Source organism: Plectropomus leopardus, chromosome 5 (genome assembly GCF_008729295.1).
Source record: "Plectropomus leopardus isolate mb chromosome 5, YSFRI_Pleo_2.0, whole genome shotgun sequence".
Classification (NCBI taxonomy): domain Eukaryota; kingdom Metazoa; phylum Chordata; class Actinopteri; order Perciformes; family Serranidae; genus Plectropomus; species Plectropomus leopardus.
Genome location: NC_056467.1, coordinates 17,588,531 through 17,599,976, shown reverse-complemented (window position 1 = coordinate 17,599,976; position 11,446 = coordinate 17,588,531). Strand labels below are relative to the sequence as shown.

Here is an 11,446-nt window from a genome sequence, read left to right as displayed (position 1 = left end):
GGAGGACAGTATCCTAAATACCAAGTAGGTTACGCAACCTAATGAGAAGCCACAGCTGCATATTAACAACACCTGATTGTTCCTTATCTGTCGCACTGTAACAAAAATATAGAAATCACAGTCAGAAGATGTGATATTATGGTGTGATACCGTTATATCTGAGTCACGCAAGATGACATCAGTCTTGTTGTGGAGCGAACTTGATAATGGTTTCTGTCATAACACATACACCCATACTGACTGAGGCAAACAGGCCCTGTTTGTCTGTCTGTGCTCCTGCTCTCTTCCGAGTGGAAAGAGTCTCCCTTGATTTAGAGTGTGTTAGAAGATGAGAGGAAGAGGGGAGGTGCTGCTTTTATGGAGGGCAGAGGTGGAGGGGAGAGGTTCGGCTTTGATGGCCCACTACACAGCAGTCTGAGGCCTGGGAGAGTGGTGGTGAACAGCAGCTGTTCCCACATTCCTGGAGCTTTCTATCAGCCGTGCTTCAGCCTCCTCCTCTGCATAAAACCTCCCTTTGTTGTCAAACAAAATGCACTAAAAAAAACAACTCACTTTTGGAGTGAGAGACTTAAAATGCAACTGACTTATCAATAAAGAAAAGCTTTATTTTCTAAAACACAGAATGATGTATCATATTGGGATTTACATTGTATTATGTCAGATATGATAAAAAGTGACAGTCCAGTTTACAAGAAGTTAGAACAAGATGTCGAGGCAATAAATTATAATTAATTTAAACTTTTTTTCTCTTTTTTTAATCAGTCTAGTTTACAAATGCACACATATCCAGACGATAAACACTAGTTGCTGGACGAGATCGTGCAACAAACAAATATTAGACTATGCTCTTGTAAATATTTATATTTAGTTACATTCAAAGTGACGTTTTGAGCTCCACATTCTTCATCAGACAAAATACAATGCAGAGACACACCTTTAAATACCTACTAGGTCAGGTCAACTGACAGCACCTGATTCACCTGGTCCCAGCTGGCTCTTTCCATTAGTTCATACAGTACTTAGTAAAAGATAAATTATTTTTTTTATCTTAAAAAAGCTAGTGTCTGGGCTGCCTTAAATTTCAAGTTGACATAATGTGAAAAGACTAACATTTTTAAGTTGAAACATAGTTTATTTTTACAGCATACATTCATATTAGATAGAAACATAGATATAAAACAACTTTACATGTGGAATGGATACAATAGTAATACATTTATGATAAAAGATTTACTAAGCAAAATCCATTCACAACACACAAAACTCCATAGGGCACTTCAAAAATGCATTGAATTTAAAAAAAGTTTCTTCTATTATGAGTCTCCCTGTTTTCTTCTTGCAGAACATCTGATGTTTTACTAATACCTTTTGAGCCATGTGTTGCACTTTTTTTTTTACATGTATATGAAATTTAGATATCAAATAAAAGAGCAAACCTGTCAAAACATGGCCCACATCGTTACTTGCAGCATTGCCTTTAGGTCACTGCCTTAATACAGCTTTATCACCACCTAGAGGACAAAGCCGGTGCATTTATTTGTACATTTATTTGTTGCTCTTACAATTGTGTAGCTCTCACCTCTAGGTATGGTACCATGGATCATATATCATGCTGGAGCAACTAGCAGCAAAATGCTGAACTTGTGTGTGGGTCGTCAGCCTGGTTACTTGCCAAGTGACAAATCATGAGTTTATTGTGAGGCTCCAGTGCAGAGAGTTTGCACAATGTGACAAAAAGTGGGCCAAAGGGGGGAGGGGGGGTTGTTTTTTCAAACTCAGACATTTCTGAGCTTTAAGTGGGCTCCTCTTAGAGCTGAAGTTGCTCTTTACAGAAGGAATTCTTGAAAAGTAGCTGAACTTGAAATTGAATTCAACTCCCTAAAGGTTTTTTCAGAGTGTGGGGAGAAAGGTTGCACTTTTTTAAAAACAAACTTTTAAAAAAAAAAAATAACAGACACATACATTAAGGTAAATAACTGTCCAAAAATACAGACACTATTTTCTTTGAGATCCTTTATGAAAGGGCAATGTGGAGTGGAAGAGAGGAGCTCATCTGTGTCACACAAGCACACATACACACACACACACACACACACATATACACACACAGTTGGCTGTTGTTGGCCGTGACTGGGGTGCTGTGAGGAGAGTAGGGCTCAGTGTGATCAGGCAGAGGCCAGTGTTGCAGGCAGGCAGGCAGTGGTGAGTGTGTTGAGCTGCAGAGACGTGCCCAGGGTGGTTAACCATGCTCACTAAGTGGGAGAAAGACTCTGCCCAGGACACAAGATGAAGGTGGAGAGGAAGACCTCCTCTACAGGCGACAGTTTTACTGACATTCCTCCGCTACTGACGCTGTTTGGCCTCCTCCTCCTTCTCTTCACAGGTAAGATCAAACATTTGTCAGACTATCCAGAGTTTTGAAGATGAAGAAGCTCCCGGAGGCTGGGCTCAGATGATAAATTAGTTGATTTGACTGTTAATTACAAAGCAAAGAATACCCTGACTCGGCCCATTATTACTAATTATCACTTCAATTAACATCTTTTTAAAATTATCTTATTTTCCAGTCTTGGGAATACTATTTGTGTTACCTAAATACCAGATCAAATTCTTGCTTCTTTTGAGTTAATCCAGGTTAAGTAAGTCGCTGATGTTTCCTCTTATCCTTGTGCTCCTCAAACTGGCGGTACAATGGATTTGTTCACGGTTGGTGCTCTCTATTGGGCCCCCATCCAAAGCTCAAAGGAGCCTCGAGTGTCCTTTGTAGATGTGTAAGAAGGGGATGTGTAGGTTAAGTGTGATGATATCATGTTTTGTGCAGAGCTGGTGAAAATGACATGGCCTGCTTTTCATTTGGGGCGTGGGAAGCTTTAGATGAGTTCATTTGAGGGATAAAACGTGAAAAGTTTAGTATGTGGTGTGATTTTGGTTTAAAAATGTGTGGTTTCATGACCGTACCATGGGCCCAGTTTACCCAACCAGGCCAGTTTTGGTAGAATCACTGGATCCTGTGTCTATCTCCAACTTCACCAGTGACAAAGACTTTCTCTCACTTTCTCTCCCTCTCTAACACTCTCTCACTCTTTTCAACGGAGGAAACTACTTCCAACAATCATGCCCTTTGTCTTATCGCCTTGGCAACCCCTGTCAGGCGCACCAAATGGTTACCACGGCAATGAGGCGATGCCCTGCTAACTGCCTCACTGCAGAGAAAAGTGAACACTGCTCTCTCTGCTCCCTCTCTCTTGGTTGATCTTTCCATCACTGAGGCCCTGTAACAGTAGGATGCCCCTCACAGGCCCACAGCCAATGTTTAGACCTCCATGTGTCCACACACAGCTGAGTTATAGGAACCTCCACTGTGAACATAATAGCTTTGCTGTGTTTGGTTTCCAAGACAGGGCTCTTCTATAAAGAATGAAATGTGGTGCACACTGCAGTACCTTATCCTTGCATCCCTGTGGGAGATGGGAGATAATTGGGGAACACAAATCAAAATTAGTGTATTACTTGTTCACCATGAGGGGGTCAGTTCCTGAGGGGAGTGTCTGAGCAACAGATTAGTGAAAAGCAACGTGTGTGCATATAAGATTTTTTCGTATGGGTAGCATACAGTAAGCCTCTACAGTGCAAGTATTTATATGAAATTGGGCCCCAGTGTGCAGCCTTTTTTTCTTTCCCCCATGTGATGTTTAAGACCTTCTTGCATCTTAGCATTGTGTTGTTAGTGTGATGGTTGTGTCAAAGAAAATACCAGTGAAGTAAATAAGCAATTAACAATAAATAAATCTGACTTGTTGTGGACGCACCAACATGTAAGATGAAAATATTGATAGGGTGTTCAAACTCTAACAACATATCAAATTTGTGGGCTTGTTGTTTAGTAAGTTTTGCAGATAAAACCAATGCTGGAAATAAGCCATTTAGCATGTGTATTTATATTTTTCTAATGGATAAAGTTGTGTATTTATCTTATGTGTAGACTCTAACATTTTCACCACCAGATGGCAGTGTGTGTGGAGTGTATAAGGTAACATGAGTAACAGGTGATGTCAATCAGGTGTTTTAAGGTCACGGTGGAGGATGAAGTCATTTCTTGGTGTAAGAGTAAACTGAACAGCAGAGCATAAACAGCAAGGTTAATCTGGATCACTTCACGCTGACATTTGCATCATCAAGTCACAACAGTGTAAGTGTACTGGTGAATTGTGGCATGTGTATTGCAACATGTGAAATATGGTTGAAGTTGTGATGTATGTATTGTGGTATATGCAGTGGAATGTGACTAAATACATTTACTCAAGTACTACAGCCTTCTTAAATATTTAAATTTGAGGTACTTGTACTTTACTTGAGCATTTTCATTTCATGCTTCCTTTTTTTAAAAAAAAACTGGGGGTCTATATGTAAAAGCACAACACGGCTGGTGTTGAAACTAAGCAAAAGCTATACACTCTTGGTGCAATACATCAGAACAGAAAATGAACATAAAATCAAATAAAGGTAATGCAAGGCACACATTTTTTGTTGATGCCTGCAACAGAGGTGGAAAAAATGAAAATATTTAAGTAAAATGAAAAAACGCCAACCTTAATATTATATTCTCCATAGAGGTTTTTTGTTATTGTGCAGCATCATTGTATCACCCTTTGCTATGTTTGTCCTTTCAGTAATAGTTATAATTAGCATAGTAGTAATTAGTGTGTTTTGCAAGAGTCCTCTATTATTTCACTCTGTGTGAGTAGCTGATTCCTCTCATCTCTGCTTGCTGGCAGATTATCAAAAGCTGCACAGTCTTTAGTTTACCCTGTCCCCAAACAACCCTTAGTGTCCATGTATTCCTCTCTCTCTGCTTTTCAGTTCAAGATTTTAATACCAACTCTTTGCCTTTTTTCCAGGTGAGGTGTCAGGGGTGAATGTGACCAGCCAAACCCAAGTGGTGAGGGGCACGGTGGGCAGAGAGGCCCTTTTGTCGGTCAGCTACTCAAGCAGCAGCTCCGACAAGCCTGTGATTAAGTGGCAGCTGAAGAGGGACAAAGAGAAGCCGATTACTGTTGTGCAGTCCATAGGAACAGACATCATAGGGAACCTGAGGCCGGAGTACCGTAACCGTATCCTGGTGTTTGAGAATGGGTCACTGCTGCTTCACAACCTGCAGCTGTCAGATGAGGGGGCGTACGAAGTCGAGATCTCCATCACAGATGACACCTTCACTGGAGAGCACTACATTGAGCTCACTGTGGACGGTATGCAGAATTATCTTTCTTTTGAACAGCTGGGTTCTGTTTTAAAATATATGAGCATACAGGACACTGAAGAGGAGTTATGAGCTAAACGAAAATCAATAAAAGTTGAAAAAACATAATGCTACCCTGGAGCAATTGTAATACTGAAAGTAAGTTATTCAGATCACGATACAGAGTGATTCACAGTGTTGGTGGTGTTCTTTCTAAGACACTAAATAGGATTTCACTTATCTTGCATAACTAAAGGTCAACCATCCTTTCATATCTTAAAATATTTAGTCTCAAGAACCGCATGTCTTTGTCCTGTCACCCTCCTCAGTCCCCGTGTCCAGACCTTACATCCAGATGATGGCTTCGTCTGTCCTGGAGTACAGCGAGCACTTTAACCTCCACTGTTCCCACGATAACGGCACAAAGCCCATCTACGGTTGGCTGAAGGGAGGCAAGGTGCTGAACAATGACACACGTCTGCTGCTTTCACATGACCAAAAGGTGCTGACCATCTCACGAGTTGTGATGTCAGATGATGACATTTACGCCTGCACGGTGGAGAACCCCATCAGCAGCATGAAGAGCATGCCTGTCAGGCTCACTGTCTACAGTAGGTGGCATGTTACACCGGTAGGATCTCAAGTCATACACGTTTACATTAAGGATGAAGAAATGATGGTATAGTAATATCAGATGGGTTTCTGGCAGTGGTGGAAAAATATTCAGGCCCCCTACTTAGGTTTAAGTAGAAAATGCTTCACTGCAAATTAAAGTTCTGCATTCAAAGTGCCAAATGTAAGAAAGTCCAGAGAGGCAAATGAGAAAAAAATAATAATCTGGTGATCTAATTGTTTTCTCTTCTCTGTTTATGGCTTAAGAACAGGTATAAAGACGTTTTGCCAGGATGATCTTTTTCAGTCCTTTATTTAAGTTATTTATTTAATTATGTGTGAAAACAGGAGGAACAAACTTTCAGTGGGTCATTTCTTCTTTTTGTTGTCAGGAGAAAGCTTGATATTTTATTAAGGGTCATCTGTGTAGTTTGTATGGGTAACACTAAAAGCCAATTAGCACCAATTAAAATACATTTCTAGCCAAAAAGAGACATGCATAAAATTAACCGGAGGAAAACATGGACACTTCTAGTCCTACTTAGAACATGGTGGTCATAGACTGTATAAATAATGGACAAAGATACCATGAGGTCACACATTGGTTTGTGGACTGCCATTTAGAAGCCTCAAGTTCGGCATTTCAGCCATCACTACTTGGTTTTTTGGAGCCAGAAGTGACCATATTGGGACAAGTGGCTGGCGCTGTGGAGGAGCAATGGCTGGATCTGGCCCATAAACAGTGGCAGAGACTTGCAGAATATCTCAAGTGACACCGCCCCTAAATATGCATAAATGTCAGCCTTAGAAAAATGTCAACAGTGAGTTATAAAAAAAATCCCCCTGTACAGTTGTCATGAATGTTGAAATTAGCTATAGATACCAAAATAGCCAAAAAAAAAAAAAAAAAAGAAATGTTTATTTCTGCTGTAAATTTGTGCATTTTAACATGAGGTTTATGGGAATTTACTCCGTTTTGGAGCCAGCCTCAAGTTGCATTTGATGAACTTTAGTAGTTGGCACTTGCACATTGGTAGTGGTGCACTTCAGCCTCCTGTAGCCAAAATGTGTATTTCATCACACTTTAAAATATGATCCTGATTAAAAAGAAAAAGAAAGCCGATTTTTCACCTGTTTTCACAGATGAAAAAAATAAGGAACTTGTGAGATTATCCTGGCAAAACCTTTTTTTACAACAATTTAGCTCAGAATTAAAAAATGGATCAACAAAATTTGCTTTTCTCACTTGACTTTCAAGGCATCTGAACATTTGAGATTCAGAAAGATTTTGTGTCAGTGTTATTTTGTTTAAAATCATTACATTGTATTATTGATATTTATGTAAAAATATTGCAAGCAGCATTTTATGTTGTTGCTGGTTGAGGTGCATTTAATGTCAACTATTTTAAATATTGTTGGGAAGTTCAATGTACAGTATAAAATGCATAATAGTTAATGAGATGATATAATAAGTTTGCGTGGAAAAACCTTTTATCTGCAAACTAACTTCTAACTAAAGCAGTCAGATAAATGAAGTGGAGTCAAACGCACAATATTTCCCCCTGAAATCTTGTAAAGTAGAATATAGAAATAAGTTAAGTACCTCAAAGTTGTACTTAAAAAGCACAGTACCTGAGTAAATGTACTTTATTACATTCTGACACTGGTTTCTAGGTTGAATAAACAACAACTAGTATGAGATAATTATGGGAACTGTAAATATTTCAGCTCATTGTTCAAACCATCCATTTTCAGTAGCTATCAGGAGCAATTATCATCTCCTGCTGACCCATACACATGCATGCCTGTCTCTCTAACAATGTTGTTTACAACAAGTGCAAATCCAGGCTGTAAGCACAGCAGAGTTGGCTCAGAGCGACTGTTACTGGGCGCCAGTATAGAGGGAGAGGCTCTCTACTCCAATGAATGGACAGTTATTTATGAGAAGGGAGCAGAAAAGGACGGCAGGTGGGGAGGGAGGACGTTTTGCCTCAGTGGACCTCAGAAATCCTGACTTCATTATTGCTGCACTATGATGTGTTGCATGAAGAGATAGCTACAGGCCCTTAAACCGCTCTCTATTCCCTCTGCGTGCACAGCAGTACAGCATGAAGTCTCAAAGTGACTAGCCTAATGTGCTACTTCACTGCACCTTATTCATGCCAGCACACTCAAAAGCCTTGGCAAGCAATGTGGAAAAAAAGGAAGAAGAAATATCCTGCATGCTCCATATCCTGGCCAAGATTAAAGTTTGAAAGATTCCAAATTAACACATTTATTTCACAACTTAAACTACTACTGCAAACTTTATTTCCACTGTGAAAGAGAAAAATCGATTCTAGCTTTGAATTTATATGCAAACAAAGGTACAAATCAGTAGTTAGAGGGAAATTAGATCGCAATGCCATTACTGACACAAACTTCTCGATCTTTCTTTCTTCCTTGCTTCTTTCTGTCCTTTTCTTTCTCTGTGTATCACTCTGGTTTAGGACGGAGCTCGCTATACATCATCCTGTCCACCGGGGGCATATTCCTCCTCATCACCCTGGTGACAGTGTGTGCCTGTTGGAAACCCTCCAAGTGAGAGCCACTCTTTCTTTTCTGCCCTTTTTTCCCTCTTCTCTCTCTTTCTCTCCCACTCTCTTTTTTCCTCTTTCTCTCTCATTGGCTTTGATATTGCACTTGAGGATGTGACTAGAATCTCAATTAGCTCAACAGTGTTGCTAATCTCTAAACATTGGGTGGAAAAGTAATGGAAACAGTGACCTTTTAGTTTATGTGATTTTACCATTGAGCAGCAAAGTTTTGTTTTTGTTTATCTTTCTGTAGAAAGAAGCATCGACCGGTCCCCCAAAGAGCTCCCATCTATGTGGAGCAGAGTGAAAATGGCCATGATGGTAAGCAACAGTGAAAGTTGATTATCTTTTAATGTGTACAACACTTTTTTTTTTAAATTAAACTCCAATTACCTTTAAATTGTATGATAGACAGTTTATTAATCAACAGAACGTCAATCAATAAATATATTTGTTTTGCAGTTGATGTTGTTCCCAAACCAACTACACTTGGTCGAAGGAGTCCCATGCCTCTGTATGTTCTCAATGAAGATGTAAGTCATTTTTTTTCAATATTAATCTTTCAACTCTATATGAGACACTGACAGCTTTCCAATAAAACATAGTGTACAGCAGCTCTAAAACCTTAGTGGATCACAAATGTTTGCAAATATGTTTGTGCAATCTATTCAACGGCTGTCAAAAAATTTAATTCCAGAAATGTCAAACTGCTAGTGTTTTTTTTTGGCGGGGGGTTGGATTGAGCGACAGACCAGCATTGCCATCCACAGAGCACCAGTTGTTTTTTTGTTTGTTTGTTTGTTTGTCTTTTTGTTTTTTATTAAACGAGAACTTCACCCACAAAATGATAATTTGTTTATCAATTATTCACCCCACGTTACCGTAGGTTTATAAACTACACATGCCTCCTTGGTGAACGAAGATGAATTGAATTCATTTGAGGCTGCATTTAACAACAGCAAAACTATATCAAACATCTGTTGACAAATTCAAGTAGTTTATGCAGGATGAGTGCAGTCATTTATCCAGTGGAGTGCTTCCCAAACCAACATGGTCTCACTCCCAACTTGGTAAATACCAATGCTTGTCAGTGGCCGTCTGCGTCTGATATTGAAGCACTGAGGCATCCTTCAGCAGTGAATGAGACACAGCGGGATTTTTTTTTAAGCTCCGGGCAACTACCATGGTATACAGAGCAAGAAAGTCCATATAGGGAGGATGGATCAAAGAAACTCTGGACTTTACACCCTGGAGACTACTGTTTATTTCCAGTGTGGAACCAAAAGTAAGTTGAGTCATTTTATTACAATGTGGTGTGCTAGTATGTGCAGTATACTAGGCAACAAGTGTATATCATGTGACATTAAATTTTGTTGGCAATAAACTTATTAGTTTTAAGCCACACCATGCATTGTTTCTAAATATAATAATGCACTTTCATTGCATAGTCCTAACCATGGACTTTAATTGCCTAAACCTTAAGATGTTAACATAAAACAAAGTGTTTTGACCATCATTTTCAGTGTAGTTTGAATAGAGACTGCCTGCATTTAACAATTTAACAAAATGGAAGTTTATTTTGAAAAGACAACTCATGTAGCAAGTGTAAATTGAGACACCGTGCCTAAGCATCCAAAACTGCAACAGGGCAGGTTCCTAGAGCATCATATTTTGACACACGGGGCCACTGACTAAGCCTTAGTATTTTAAATGGATAGAGAAAGTTCAGAGAGAGAATGTGTTACACAAACACGTTGTGTTTGTGAAGTACTGAACACATGACTGGATAAATGAGACTTGGATTGTACTGCAGAGAGTTTGTAAATGATGTTTTGATTTATTTTGGCTGTTGTTAAATGCAGTCACCTATGACTTCAATTCATCAAGAATTTTCTCAGTTTTTGGGTTCCTCTTTCACTGGAGATATGTGAGAAAACACCACAGCTGCTGATGATTGTAACACATGTATCTTCATCTTGTTTCAGGAGACTCTGGAGCGTTTAGAAGAATGTTCTGGCAATGCTGCCATCCAATCAGAAATGAATATCCCTGCCACCTATGCTCCCGTCCTTCCCCCCTCCTCTAATAGAACTGAGCGGCCCATCTGGTCTACCCCACGCAGATACCCCCGCAGCCCCTCTCCTCTAGCACAGCCACTTCCCCAACCCCTTCCAGGTCCTCCCCTGCGCCCTCTCCGCTCACCTGCTCACTCCCCAGGTTCATCTCCACGCAGTTTCAGCCCGATAAGAAAAGTCCGTCCACCAGTAGGCATCCCTACCAGCCACCTGCCTGTAGAGGCGGAGTGTCCAGAGCCCTGTGATCAAACTCACTGTCCATCACAGCAGTGACACCTGCTCGGGGTTACGTTTTCATGTTGTAATTTGTCAAGTACACGTGTAGTTAGTTGCATCCTGCCATAAGGAGAATGGAGTCGATGCACTAGGATAAGAAACGAGTTCACCTTCAGCTAACTCTTTGTCTCCATATGCCATTATTTATCATCTATTTCTTTACAGCTATGCACAATTTTTCTATAATCTTTTGATGACATTGTCATTATGAAAATTTAAATTCTGTCCACCAGCGTGTAGTATATCGTGTATATGATGCTGAGACAGTAAAGAATTTCCAGCTCTGGTATATATTTTCTTTCTGGATGAATTATGAATTTTCCTGGGAGCTTTGATAAGTACCTGTACATATGTAAGTTAATAGCTCTGAGTCAGGTGTTTATTTTTTCTTTTCTTTTCTTTTTTGGTTTGTTTGATTCAAACAGTTAAACCACAAAGTGTATTCTTATTCACCATTAGGTCAACCTATAACCTAAGGTAATAAATTCAGTTCAAATAGTTTGCAGTTTGTCATCAGTTTTGGAAAATTCTCCTTTAAACTTTGGAGTGTAAAATTTTATACATTTTCAAGATATTACAGGTAAGAGGGTTTGTTTTTTTCATATAGAGATCACCATGACACTTCCTCAGCTGATTACTCACATAAAGACAATTATTTTTATGAGGTTCTT

The 11,446-nt window shown here is 39.6% G+C and overlaps 1 protein-coding gene across 1 annotated transcript; it reads left to right on the top strand.

The window, feature by feature from the left end:
- Nucleotides 1-2,203: 2,203 nt before the first annotated feature.
- Nucleotides 2,204-11,187, top strand: hepacama (hepatic and glial cell adhesion molecule a). Its single transcript, XM_042487146.1, has 7 exons — nt 2,204-2,383; nt 4,899-5,246; nt 5,566-5,847; nt 8,338-8,428; nt 8,678-8,745; nt 8,887-8,957; nt 10,410-11,187. Exons 1-7 carry the CDS (start codon nt 2,287-2,289, stop codon nt 10,770-10,772), a joined length of 1,320 nt encoding a protein of 439 aa, XP_042343080.1. The 5' UTR covers nt 2,204-2,286; the 3' UTR covers nt 10,773-11,187.
- Nucleotides 11,188-11,446: the final 259 nt, after the last annotated feature.